Genomic DNA, 14,435 nt, shown 5'->3' with positions numbered 1-14,435 from the left:
TTTGGGGGAAAACCTCCAGTGTTGTGTTGATCGACATCAACCAAGAGCTTTTTAGAAGAGGAAATCATAACCTCTCATTGTATTCACATGATTTACCCACGAGAATGAAAATACTCTTTGATGTTGAAATTTAGAGTGCAGTTTTAGAGTGAAACATCTTCTTTTTTTAGATGTATTGTATAGTTTAACTCCAGAGAAATTAATTTGTGTACATTTCAGAGACGTCCAATTGCATTTCTGTCTGTTTTAACAAGTGTGTAACAATCTAACCAGTCTGACCATTTACTGTAAATATACTCCATGAAATGGACTGCTTACCAAATACAGTCTGTGTAACACGTAGGCATACATCTCCACATACATAACTCACTGTATCATTTTATTTTCTTTCCTGCCTCCAAGTACGCTTTAAATCACGGCTGGACGTATGATTGAGTAAAGGCAAACGACCCAATTGAGTCAAATTATACAGCTACCGTCTTTTGAAACATCCAGTATATCGCGGGCTGAAATAAACTCTTAAATCATTTCCTCCGCAGATTCCTGGGGAACTTGTAGCCAGAGTTTGTGGTTTGAAAATATGTCTTGGGCAGTTATGTTGCCAAATGGCAGCAATGTACTTCCTGTTGCCATTTGCTGAGCTCAGTATTAGTCCTGCTGTCTGTATTGAGTATTGTCAGAGATTTGAGCATCATAGACGACAAGAAGGCGGGATTTTTCACAGAGCTGTTGTGTTCGACTCCATTCGTGAAGGATACCTTAATAAATAGACAACAGAGCGTCTCTGCAAAGATATACGGTTTTGCCATTTGGCTGAAGTGACCATTTAATGCACTGTTGTAGCAGACGATAACATTGCGTGGTAATTAGGTGTGAATTAACTTGAAAGACTCTGCGATGATGTAATCATCACAGAAATGGATGGTGACTTGATATTCGCTCTTTATATGTGCGTCGCTTTGGACAAAAGTGGCCAACAAATCGACTGAAATGGTGGATTTCAAATGTTCTCATTGAATTTAACATCCTACAGATATGAATGGAAACCAACGGCTGCCTTGAATGATGAGATGAAAACGGCCAGAGATCTGAAACGTAGCAAACGCATCGTGAAGTAAACTGCACATCTGTAGTAAATGGAATAACGCATGCAAAACAGCTGGTGTGTTTGCAAAAGGCCTACTTTCTAAATGATATCACGACTTTACAACCACACACAACTATTTAATTATCAATTATCTGTTCGTTCTCTCGATTGATTATCTTCAAATGGCTCGTGCTGTCCAACTGACGGTCCAAAGCTTCTAAATATTCGGTTTACTATCAGATTTGAGAAAGAAAAGCAGTAAATCTTCTTCACTGAGAAGTTAGAACTTGGTCAAGTTTTGCAATGTTGCTTTAAAAAACGACTCGGGCGATGAATCAATTATCAAAGTATTCGCTGATTAAATTTCTGTCGATCGACTCTGCGATTAACTGTTTCAGCTCTTGACTAGATCCTGGTGGAACGAGTCATAACGGTTACACAACAGCAACCGTCATCACAATATAACAGTGATGTGTTGGTTTTCTCTCTCTACAGACTCTTGGGCTTCTACAAAGGGATCCTTCCTCCGATTGTGGCAGAGACCCCAAAGAGAGCAGTCAAGGTGAGGAAGAGGACGCTGCTGTTGATTCATAGAAATGATGCAACGCTCCGGCTCCTGTTCAACCGTAAACTGCTGTATGAAAAGACTCCAACCGCAATTGTTCTAAGGTGACACATGAAGTCCTCTGCCATGTGTGCCTCAGCCACTCCCTTTTGTACTATTGGCCTACTAAATATTGACTTACAACCATTTACATTAAGCCTTCCCCTGAGCCGCCATCTTTTCATATGTGTTTTAGGAAGGCGTATAATTGGGGTGACACAAAGAGGGCTTATTGCCCGGCATGGAGCTGCTCTGTAATGAGATACTGGAGGATGTGTGAACTTTAAAAAATAAACGCTCACACTGAGAAGATGGGGTAATCGCTCACACACCGAACAAAGATGGTGAGAAATGTCTGGAGCGAAGGATTTAAGCAAATTAAAGCTCCGATTTAAACGCCTCTGCTGCCGTTTTGCCCTTTGCTCGGATAAACAAATCAGTGGCGTCGCCTTCTCAGAATGTGCATTCGACCTTTCTCTTTCCACAGAGACCGTGCTCTGAGATTCACAGTCGACTGCTTCATGTTCCTGCGCCCATTTAGTTCAGAATCAGAATCAGAACCGTTTATTGCCAAGCACGTTTTCACCTGCAAGGAATTTGTCGTGGCGGAAGGTGCATAACATTCAACAATAAACAACAACATTTAACGATCAAAATAACATAAACTATCAAATAACACTTCACTATCAAACTGTCAAAAACAGTCAGCACAGTGCAGGAAATAGAAACATATTTGAAATGTACAATAAGATATGTAATGTAGGATATGGAATAAAGTGCACAGGACTGTAGTTGATGCAATGCTCACACGAGTGCCCCTTTCCTCCCGAGTGTTATTAAAGTCGCTGCTTTTAATCGCGTGTGTAGACGTGGGTGTGTATGTGTGCTCAGATGTCAGTTTAAGAATGTCGTGTGACTTCCTGACTTCCCTTGTTTATCCTGATCCTCCCTCTGCAGTTCTTCACTTTTGAGCAATACAAGAAGTTGCTGACTTTCACCCCTTTGTCTCCTGGTCTGGTGAGTCTTTACACACAGAGACACCTGAATACACTCTCACCTGAAAAATCAACAGGACCAGAACGAGCGTTACACCCAGTGTCAGAAACATTTCCACTCACCTGCCAAACGCCGGTGAAATAAAGACAAATGCCAAGAATAATTTTACGCACCAAATAAGTTGATGTTAATTTTCCTGTCAATGCAGAGTAGTGAGTGAACCTGTAGAAGTACAGGTAATGCATGAGTACACTTGGAGAATTTAGTTCACTTTTTACATTCATGTCTTTACCTGCTGAGCAGAACCCTGACATGCTGTTTCTGCTGTTGCTAGTTTTTAAAAGGACATTCACTTTGTTTTGTTGGATGGATTTGTTGGAGTTTATTATTGTAGCAATGTAAAATTGGCTTCACTCACTAAACAGGAGGTCATCTCACATTAGAACAGGTTAGAAAGCAAACCGCTCAAGTAGGGATTAAGTGAAGAGAGCCTGAAACAACACGTGTGTTCGGTTTGAAGCACGTATGAAAACGCCCTTGATGGCGAACTAAAACATTCAAATATCAGGTATGAATGAACAAAAGGATCCGAGGTGTTTTTGTTCTTACTTCTTATTAAACGGAACCTGAAAGTTTTAGTTTCACTTAGATTTAGGAATTTATGAAGTGTCTCATTTAAAATCAGCTGATCAGGGCGGTGCTAATGAGCACATGTTCCTGCCTGAACCTGCACAGAGGAATACTTTGGTTTCTACCACTTTGTGTGAAGTCGGAGTAATTGGCAGCTTGTCGGGTGCCCTGTTTTTTATGACGGACGCATTGTGTTCTTTTGATTTCATGAGCTTTAAGTGTGAGAAAGATGTATCGTGATTAGCATGGGCAAATGTAATCCTCCTTAAACATTACAAGCTAATACCAAATATGATTTTTACTCGTGGAGGAATGCCGTCCAATTCTAAAATGAGCATATCTATGATATTAATAACGTTGGCATGTCAATCAATACTTGTAATTTACATTTTTTGCAGATTGTACTGCTTCATACAGTTTGATAATCCCCACCTTTCATTTAATACTCTCCCATATGCACTTCTCAACCTTAAACGTGTTTTGAGTAAAACAAAGGAAATTGACGTTAGTCTTCAAATCTGCACTTTAAATGGTACACTGATTGAGAAAGTTCCTCATTTGATACTTGGGCATCTGGATTGATGCTGAATGTACTTTTGTAACCCTATAATCAACTTAATTCTAAATTAAAGAGACAGTGTGTAGCTTCTAGCCGCAGAGTGCAAAACCGTGATGCTGCCAGCTGCCGGCGGACTTCCATCGCTCCTAAAGTACAGTTACTACGGTAACGATGGCCTCTGAGCGAGGCCAACAACACCACCAAGGTTTTGCACTTGGCGGTTCACGTCTTGGAAAGGCAGGAGTGAGCCGAGGGATATTCCGTTGGTTGCAATCTGCAACCACACCACTGGATTCAATCCAATCCTATGCACTGTCCCTTTAAGGATGCCATTTGTTTTTGTGTCATTTCTATCGGAATAAGTCCTGTTTCACATTTTATTGTAGAACAGTGATTGTGGAAGCGACCTTTCCTTCTGTGCTGGATTATGTCGACGATAATCATTATCATCCTGACGCTGTCTTATCACTCAGCTCTTCTATGTATTACGGACCAACGTGGCACCCATCTTTGTCTGTCTGAGGTAGATCAGCACTTTAATCTGTTCAACTATGAAGAACTGTTGACCACCTTATTTATAAGATATTATTCTTTAACACCCGTTCTTGGGACTGGCTTCCAGGATAAATTCCTACAGTAAATTATAATCTTGGAATTACAGCCTTTAAATATTTTCCCCCATTTGTCTGGAGTAATTTAGACTGAAACTTGACACACTGATATCGACAGGGCAATTCAAAAAATGCGTGAGAGGTTTTATTGATTTTTGGTGAGGCGGATTAATATGATGTGCTTGTATTTTTGTTTCCTTTTTATACATACGCCAAGGATATTTCAGAAAGCGTTTATTCATAATTTGTCATGATCTTGTATGTATATTTAAATATTTTCTATTTCACTATATTTGTATTGTTGCCATTATCATTATTTATTTATTTTCATTCTATTTTGTTTTCTATTTTAATCCGGTCTCACTTGTGAATGAGATCTCGATCTCAATGTAACTTCCTTATTAAATGTAAAATAATGAGTAGCACTCGAGGTAAAAGGGCGTGAACACCAAGACATCTTTTTCAGCTGAAATTCGTCACTTAAACCTCAAAGTCAATATTGGAGTGAAGCCGAAATAATGGCAATTACAACACAGTCCTAATAAACAGTCTCTTATGTATGTTTGCGTGGCGGTTGTTAATCCTGGGAAAAGGTTACGCCTCAGGCCATGAATCTACAAGTAGTTTCATCCTTCTCGACCAATCTGGTTTCTGTTATACGGAGTCAGAGTTTTGAGCTCGACAGATCTGCGTTGCAGGGGTGCGGTCACCACACACACACACACACACACACGCACACACACCACGTATTCAGGTGGCAGCCAAGTGTGAGGCGCGATTGATGGCTGACCTGCAACTCGACGTGGAGGCCGCCCGGGCACGGCGAGTATCCTCGTCTTGTTTTCACAGCCATTGGTGGAGAAATGTTTACCTGTTCCATCCATCATGCTATCCACCTCCTACTCTATCTCTTCATCTTCCTCTTCCTCGAGTGCCTCCAAACCCCATTTCCCCCCAAAGGCCCTCGCGTATCAAGTACTGTAATCACATAAGATCATTAGTGCGAGTGAATTAAGGATCGCTTCTGAATGGCTCTCTCTCTCTCTTTCCCTCCTATTCAGCGCGGCACAGCTGAATGCCTTCACTCTGATTAATGAGGACACACACACACACACACACAGTAATAATACAAATAAAGAATTAAAATGTGGCTGGCTGGCTGGCTGTGTAAACATTGCGAGGCATGTCTGAGAGGATGGGTCCCGGGGCCCTGACAGCAGGATAAAGAGGCAGGAAGAGTAATGAGCTATAGACACGTTCTTGACATGTTCCCATTACGCTTCTCTGACCACGCGCACACACACGCACACGCACACACACTCACATGCAAGCGTATGCTTCCCCATGCAAATGCATGTACTGTTGCAACATCCACTCTTAATTACGTGTCCAGGTTATACATTGATGAATAGGTCGTGGACTCTTCCGGTGGCACTAAATAAAGTGCTTTGGTTATGAGAAAATAAGTGATTATTCTTCTTTTTAAAGATAAATCTTAAACTGCTTCCTACTTTGCTCACATTCCTTTTTTCTCTCCTTTGCGTGACCTTCTGCTCCCTCTTGTCTGTCATCTAACGTTTTGTCAAATGGTAACGAACACAGGTGTCTTCAGACATTTGTCTCATGACACCATTGACAAGCCTGACGGGAACAAATGTCCACTTTGGACGAGACAAAAACAACTCGGGGAACGAGTTTCTGAAAGCGCAACTGCGACTCGCCGTGAAGCTCTTGTAGCTCGGACACATTGGGTAGAGACAGCGCAGAGTAGACACACTCATGTAGACGGTGAGGGGAAATTGTCAAATGTTCTTTGCAGATTCTCAATCCTAAATCATGTCCATCTCCCCTCCAGGCGCTGTCTGTAGCGGGGCTTGGCGCAGGCTTGACTGAGGCTGTTGTCGTCAATCCGTTCGAAGTGGTGAAAGTCAGTCTCCAGGCCAACAGAGACTCCTTTACGAAGGTCGATAGACATAAAACACCGCAGTGTGTTTCTCTAGATGCCCAGTGGGTTTTCGCCGGCATGTGACACGTTCCTTCTTTTGCTTTCTCTCTCTCCAACACAGCAACTCTCTTCATTCGCTCAAGCAAGGCACATAATTAATTCAGACGGATTTGGACTGAGGGGCCTGAATAAAGGACTAACATCGACTCTGGGACGCCATGGAGTTTTCAACATGATCTACTTTGGCTTCTACTTCAACGTCAAGGATGCTATTCCGTCCAGCCCGGTACCATCACACTCTGACCTCCAGTGCTGTTTTGTTTTTTGGGGAAAATGCAGCCCAAGCCAAGTGACACACTTCAGCTTTGCGTTGGTGTTCGTAACCTTGACCAAACATCATTTTTGCCAACTTCAGGCTGTATGATACGCACGTGTCCCAGCCACCTCGCCATTGGGGAATTGCGCGGAGGAAGGAGGAAGCAAAAATCAGAGGAGCTTGTGAGATCAGCCCCGCTAATACCTCGTCTGTTTGCTCGTCATAACATCCTCAAAGTTTCAGATTCCACATCCGGCAGGGCCTGATGGCCCAAACAAAAGTTAATTTTGTTTAATGGAAACGTTACCATACGGCAGTTCCATGTGTACAAACCGGAGCATTAGATTAACTCCAATGAACTAATTGGAAGCAGGCAACGGTACCAAGAGACGGTTACAGTGGGAGCCAAAGCCCTGCTATATTTCCAACGTTTTTCCAGTGACGCATACACAGAGAAGCAAGTGGTCCTCTGTGAATGATAATTATGCGGCTGGATGACCCAAATAGCTCTCTTCTTAGATTGTGGCCGTCGCTTTTGGGAATTACCCGTCGGGATGTCCGTTGATGGAATGATCCTGTTTGTGAGAGGCTAACAACGACTATTGTTGAGGGAGGAAAGGATAAATATTGTGGCCTGCCATAGCTTAGATAGAGGCGTATCTCCAAAGCCCATTTGTCAGCAACATGAGCAATGAGCTTGCAACTCAAACATGTCCACCGTCAAATTAAGCTGGCCGAGTTCAGGCTTCTCTCATATCTTAATTGTAATGGTACAGAGGAGGCAGATAGCACACTGCCATCATTCACAAGTGAATGTGTGAGGAGATGTTTGCTTAAGGCTGTTAGGAAGTGGGTTGATGGGTGCACTTAGGCTGAGGGTATGTTACCCCTTCCCCACATCCCACTTGAAAAAAGCAGAAGAAGAAGTGGGATCAGCTGTTGATTTACCGCGACTCTCAGGGTGTCCAGCCGCTTGAGAAAGGCCCGGACCAGAGAGGCTGCTGTCATTTGTAAAAATATCCCGGCCAATTAGCTGTCAGAGCTCTCTGAGTCTGGGCTTCTTTGGTACAGTCATACCCCTGTACCGAGTCACAGCCCAATTACCCAAATTGTCCCCATATGCCTCCCCAGTCTGCCTGCATGCACCCTGTTTATAAATCCTCTATCTTGGCTCCCCAAAGAACATGTGCTTCTGTTCAGCCAATCAGAATGCTGCACCACAGTCAGGAAGCACTAATCTGCCCCCCCCCCCCCCCCCCCCGCTACCATAAAATGATCAGGGCTTTCATGCCAGATTTGCAGTCATATGCACAAGCCCCCTCATGCTCTCCCCCACTTTAACGCACATCTACAGTACATGCACAGCGACTCCATGACACTACTTTCTCTTTATTGCTGAATTTTTATTCACTTCTTATATTTTGGGCAATGATGTTTAACACCTGGTAAAATGGTGCTCGTTGAACACACATACTTTGTTTGTCTCCGCTTCCTTGCCAGGACCCTACCCTGGAGTTCATGAGGAAGTTTGCTATTGGCCTGGTGTCGGGAACCATCTCCTCCTGCGTGAACATTCCCTTCGACGTAGCCAAGAGCCGCATCCAGGGCCCCCAGCCTGTGCCCGGAGAGATCAAGTACCGCACCTGCTTCCAGTCCATGGCTCTGGTGTACCGGGAGGAGGGGTAAGAGCAAGGGGGGAGGATAGGGAGGGGATCACAAGTAAAAAGAAAAAAATGAAACATTGGCACTGACGTGTCCAAGAATTAATGAGGCACTTTGTCTGCTTTGTCAGCAATTGATAGCTGGTTGCCTGCCAAACTAGCTGTCAGAAAAGACAAATGTACCAGCTGCAGCCACAAGTTAGCAGCGGTTCATTGTGCAGAGTGAGCTCCCTGCACTAACTACAGGAGAAGTGCAGGAGAATAGCTTGATGCAAAGCTGTGATCCGATAAATGGAAGCTAAATGGTGACGTTACGTGCCGGGCTGTGTTCCCCACGTGTGTGAACATACATTTCTGCATTCTGTCAGACGTACAGTAAATGTCAACATATTTCCAAGCCTCGGAGAATGGCTGCTCTCGATGGAGGCTTCAAGGAAAAGGTGTATGTTACTTTCCACTTTCCCCCATGCAGCTCCACTAGACAAGGGCCAGCGACATGTTTGTAGTTAGTGGGCGAAGGAGCCTCGGGGGGGCTGCTGCAGGAACGCCACTGAAACGTTGTCGTCGCAGGGGTGCCTGGAGGGTGCCACATCCAGTCCCCTGCTCTAACGCAACACAGTCCCAGCTAATTAGTGGTCCCTATGGGAGACGTCGTTAAGCAGACCCTAACGAGCCGCGCGGCGCTCCACGGGTCAATCTAATCAGACAGAGGGCCAGGGAGGAAGTGGCTCGAGCCTTATTAACGCCATCAGTGGCGGGGGCAGGGCGCGGGACAGGGAGCGCGAGGTGGAGGCAGGCAGCCACTGATCACCTTGAACGCATTAAGGGAAAGGTACGCGCCCCCGCTGGGCGTTAGGCCTCAACTATGTACCTGACGACAGGGTGAGAGACGGGCAGACAAGGCAAGAACTCACTGCCGCACTCCAGCCTATACACACATGCAAGTACACACACTGAAGGTGTACACAGATTCAAAACTGGATTTACATATTTTGAGGTTTAACTATGGTATTTTGTATTTGCACATAATTAACATCCTGTTTTTTTCTGTAGGTACTTTGCGCTATACAAGGGGTTGGTGCCCAAGATAATGAGGCTTGGACCAGGTAACAATAACAAGTTATTTATGTTGGTATTTAAATCGTCCTTATAATCGGAAATTCCCAGAAAGCCCACGCGTGACGCTAAAGCTCAGTTCCTATTGTCTTCTGTTGGGTTGCAGGTGGGGCAGTGATGCTGCTGGTCTATGAATATGTGTCCGGGTGGCTACAGAAGAACTGGTAACCAAACAAAAAAAAGCACAGAAAGGAAAAACCAAAAGAGTGCCTTGTGGATTGTGCCTCGTCGGCAATATCGTCAACTGATTCCAGTGAAGTCAGACCAAATGCGTTGTTTTTACCTTGAATACACAATACTGCTCTGCAAAATCACACATCAGCATTGCCACGTATTTCAATGCAGCTTTATAAGGAAAAACGACATCTTCATCGCAGTAACTTTCTCAGGAATTAGAAACAGCTGCATTGTTTGAAAATCGACCAGAACTTTTTTATTTGAAAACATGTTTTTAACCGTGGATCAAAGGCTATGAATACCTATTTTCTCAACCAGCTTCCTACTAATTGGGTCCTACTTGAATTTTTAGAACATTTTTGGGTGATTTTACATGAAAGGTGAATGCTCAGTGTGCTCAGTATGTTGCTCGTACTGTCAGTCAAATCTGAGCAAGGAAACCCAAACAGCCCTGAAGAAGCAAATGATGTCTTTGAGACTTAAACTCCAACAGAATAATAACTAAGAACGCTTTTACGAAGTAGCTTATTTAGTCATGAATACTTAATGTTGTGCTAAATATTTGAAGCAGAGTTTTCGGGGGTTATAATGTTCAGTTTCAAATGAAATGAAACACCGAGAATGGAATGAAGGCATGGTTACAAAATACCAAAAAACTCAAGTATAGATGATGATTGTACAGCTGCATGACAAATATGAAGAAAGTAACACACACTGAGTTTAGATGAGTCTCACTCTGAGCTCTGCTGGACTCAGTGGATCATGAATATCTATCAAACATCACTCGTATCTTAATAATATCAAGATATATTACTATTATTATAACATAATAGGAATATAAACTGCTTTTAAAGTCAGCTGCAGTGCACGCAGCAGCAGAGGACTGTCTATACGCACACAAACAGTGTGTGTGTGTGTGTGTGTTCATATACATCTTACATATACTGTGATCACATCTATAATACTCAGCCTCACTCTGTATGTTAAACAAACCAAATAGCCGCAATACTGCCTGATAATTACTGTGAGATGATTTCTTCTCACTGATCTTGTGATGGCCTGTTGCAGAAGGTGTTTAATGAAGATCCTTCTGCGTGTTTTTATGAACCTAACCTGTAACATGAAACCTTTGATTGGTAAGACATTTTTTTTATTTGACTTTTATCTCAATGTAGCTTTTGTGAAAATGCACTTGTATGTGTCGGTGACGAATAAAAGAAGAAGACGATTAAACTCCTCACTGGGTTCCTCACTGTGTGTGCGTTGGGTCAAGCACTTGTAGGTTTGTGTTGTTGTGTGTTTGTGTCTCACTGGGAGCGTTTTTAGCTTGCCGTTGATATAGCAAGCCCCCCCCCCCCCCCCCCCCCATCAGAGCACTTAGTTCCTTGAGAACCTGTCAGCTGTAGAAGTTGTATTAAGTGCCTGCGCGTAGTTTTAGTGCATGCTAAAACAACAAGCTCAAGTAATGCAAATGTGGCTGCAGGAATGGTGGCGGTGTGGGGGGGTGGGGGGGTTACCGCACACATTCTCCCTCTGCCATTCTATCTCTTACGCAAATATGCAAACACACACACACACACACCTGCTGCACAGCCTTCGGGGTAATGGCTGCCCTATGAGAGACTCATCTCGACCGCATCTGGCAGCAGCTTGTATTGAGCCACGTTGGCGTTTGACAGTCATCATTAATGTGGGAGTTTCTCTCCGCCAAAATGGAACGGCTCCTCGTTCTTCGCCCGGGGGCCAGTGGTGGTAGACTAACAACTGGCTGATGGAATTGTCAGCGCCTAACCTGTCCTTTCTGTAATGGAGTGCTGAATGTGTCTGTTTGTTTCACACTTGACAGCTTGCAACCATGTGCCGCGTGTATTGCTGGTAGCTAAGCAACGGACCCACCCTTCACCTGAATGCCCACACCGCGCTCATCATAAATCTTCTGGAGCAAAGTCCCCCTTGTCTTCATTTTCCTCACACCTCCGTCCATGTACGCGCCCCGTCGGCACCGGCAACAGCTCAATTCAGTGGCTCCACTTCGACGCGCCTGCAATGAGGACATGGCCGTACCTGTCTTTCCCAATGTGGCTAATGATTAACATCGATGTCCAGGATTTACACTACATGTAAGAAGCAGCGATTCGTGTCCGTGTGATTGGACACGGGAGTCCCGTGCGTACATACCAAAGACACAGAACCAGACATGTTGTGATTTTCCCGAGCGCAGTCATTTTATTTTATTATTTTTGCTCACCTGTGTGCTCAACGTTGCTGTTTTAAGGCATTAAGAAAACGTTCTGGCTGTTGTCAGCTTCTTTTGGAAATGTGCACTGAGCACACGCACGAGGCTCTGCATTCAGCCAGTGCTCTGCTCTGTGTTACTCTGCATGGCTGTCTTGTTTCTGATTGCATGTGGAGAAGTAAAGATAACCATACGACACTGGAGTCAGACTCGGCATCATTAATTATAAACACGTGTCTGCCCCTTTTTTTAAAACTAGGCCTCCACAGACCAACGTTCGACTGCAAGAGCATGGATTATTAGACTTTCGAGAAGCTCTTCCTCTTGTCTAGAAAACACACTGTTCCTATTGTTTTAAATACTGGTGTCAATTAGACAACCACATTCTAATTTTGGTGCATGAGTCAGAGGAGACTAACGAGGCTGATGCTCAGTTCGTGACGCTTAGTTGAAAGGAAGAGTTTGGCCTTGTTGCGTGTAGGCTGAGGTAAGAGGGGGGGGGGAAGAAGAAGCAGCAAACGACTTTTTCATGCCACTCGAGAGTCAACCCTGATTGACCGTCCCTGATGTATGGTAAAGGCCTGGTCGCGTGAGGGCTGGCTGGTACAGCGAGTGCTTGATCGTCACGTCCCTGTGATGTGGTTCACGTACGGTCAAAGAAACACTCCGATCCCCGAGCAACGGTCCGTGACCACTGGATGCGGGGAAGAGTGCTTTCCAAGTCAAATCAGCCCCTGCATCGGGGAGAATGTTGACACTGTCACACGGGAGGTTCGGAAACATAACTAAAGCAACCACCCTCTGGAACCCTCCGCAGCAGCTAATGCTGTATGTAAAAGAGCAGGTGAGCAGTTTTATCAAGTTATTAATCTGTGATTTCCATGTCCACGCCGGAGCCCATTTGAATATCAGGTTTCCACTGCAGGGCTAGACAGGCTTGCCAGACACACTCGTCATTTGTTACACTTTCCCCCCTCGAAACTTTCAGAAAGTATTTTTTGCATCATTTCTGCAAGCATGTCATTTGTCAACTGGGCCGTGCGCTTTTTCTTTTGTAAATGAACACGTGGCCCTGTTTGGGCCTTCTTGTGGCTGCTGGAGGTTCGTGTTTGGGTCAGATGTCTGATGACCGATGAGCCTATTTGTGGATCTGTGAATGCGCACGGACTCCACCTCGCGCCGGGAGTCTACCGCTCACAGATCTCAAATGTCACGTGTTCTGATTTACTGTGTCTTGCACGCGCCTAGATGCGACTGAACACATCTTCGTGACTTTAAATTATAATGCTTGACGTTAGACTTTTGCTGTTGTTTACAAAAGATATTATGGCTTTCAAAATCATACCACTCTCACTTATAAGGTATTGACTGAAAGCCTTTATGAATTCCCAAATCTTTTTTTTTTATATTAGAAATTACCTCTGTAATACTACTGAGCTTCATAGTTTTTTAAATATAAATAAAATATGCTGAAGACCCTAAGTTTATTTGAGAAACAAATGTGCAAAATAGCGTTTTGTCGTATATTCATGCATGCGTTAATGAGTTTAAACCATGTATTTCTTCAGCATTGAGCTAATAATCTGGCATAAATGTTTATAGAAAGGGCCATATTAAGTGTAATGAGGTGAGATTATTTTAATGACTCAAACATTTTAAAGAATTGCTTTATGTGGTGACAAAAACTGCTCAAAGCATTTCTGATGAGCTTAGTAAGCCGTGACGCTCGGTAATAGAACATTCAGGCCTTGCATGAGCGAGGACATCGATTTATTTTTTTATGAAAAGCAGTTTCCTGCTCATGTAAAACAGGCCGGCAGGCTACAATACCCTGAATTTACCTGAAGCCATACTAACGGAAAGGGAGAGGGAAGATAAATATTGTATCCGTCCATTGATCTCAGAATAAAGACTGTTGGGGATTCCCACAAGACAACCGGCAGACTCCATGAAGACCAATAACAGCCAAACAATTTAATAAGATACATTCAATTCCATTGTGCAACATTTGTCAATTGTTAACGCTCTCGCCTCCAACATAAGACCAATGCCAATTTTGTCTCTAAACGTAGGTGGAGATTCCCATGCTGTCTGTAAGGCTCGTTACACTTCATTCAACGTACCGTAATCTAATAAATAAACTTCTCTCTGGAGCTCTTGCATACAGGTACATTTTTAGAGAAGTGGGAAAACAATGCTCCATAAGCCAGTTGCTTTTATCAAAACATAACACAAAAAAAGCATACAAACAAATATATATTTAAAAAAAAACACAATAGCAATTAGTAAGCACCCTGAAACACGAATGCAAAGTTGTTCCCCTCTTTGATTGCGTACTTGTGAAGTTGTACATTACCCCATTTTTTCGCCCAAAGACATTTGCAGAAGTGTGCAATAAAGAATCTGTGAGGAATTGTGTCGATGGATAGAGGAGCAGTCATACATCAGTCCTTCAGTACACCTGTCTGCCCTGCAAGCTCTTTCAAACAAGTTTGTT

The 14,435-nt window shown here is 43.7% G+C and overlaps 1 protein-coding gene across 1 annotated transcript in view; it reads left to right on the top strand.

The window, feature by feature from the left end:
• Window positions 1–10,939, top strand: part of slc25a21 (solute carrier family 25 member 21) — a 77,620-nt gene extending 66,681 nt beyond the window's left edge. The window contains exons 5-11 of the mRNA XM_079286929.1: window positions 1,583–1,649; window positions 2,649–2,708; window positions 6,343–6,450; window positions 6,554–6,718; window positions 8,249–8,430; window positions 9,463–9,515; window positions 9,632–10,939. Coding sequence (XP_079143055.1) covers window positions 1,583–1,649; window positions 2,649–2,708; window positions 6,343–6,450; window positions 6,554–6,718; window positions 8,249–8,430; window positions 9,463–9,515; window positions 9,632–9,693 — 697 coding nt within the window. The 3' untranslated portion in view covers window positions 9,694–10,939. The remainder of the gene's footprint in view (window positions 1–1,582; window positions 1,650–2,648; window positions 2,709–6,342; window positions 6,451–6,553; window positions 6,719–8,248; window positions 8,431–9,462; window positions 9,516–9,631) is intronic.
• Window positions 10,940–14,435: the final 3,496 nt, after the last annotated feature.

Source organism: Melanostigma gelatinosum, assembly GCF_949748355.1.
Source record: "Melanostigma gelatinosum genome assembly, chromosome: 16".
NCBI classification, from domain to species: domain Eukaryota; kingdom Metazoa; phylum Chordata; class Actinopteri; order Perciformes; family Zoarcidae; genus Melanostigma; species Melanostigma gelatinosum.
The sequence above is the reverse complement of the archived record's forward strand: the minus strand, read 5'-3'. Positions and strand labels throughout refer to the sequence as shown.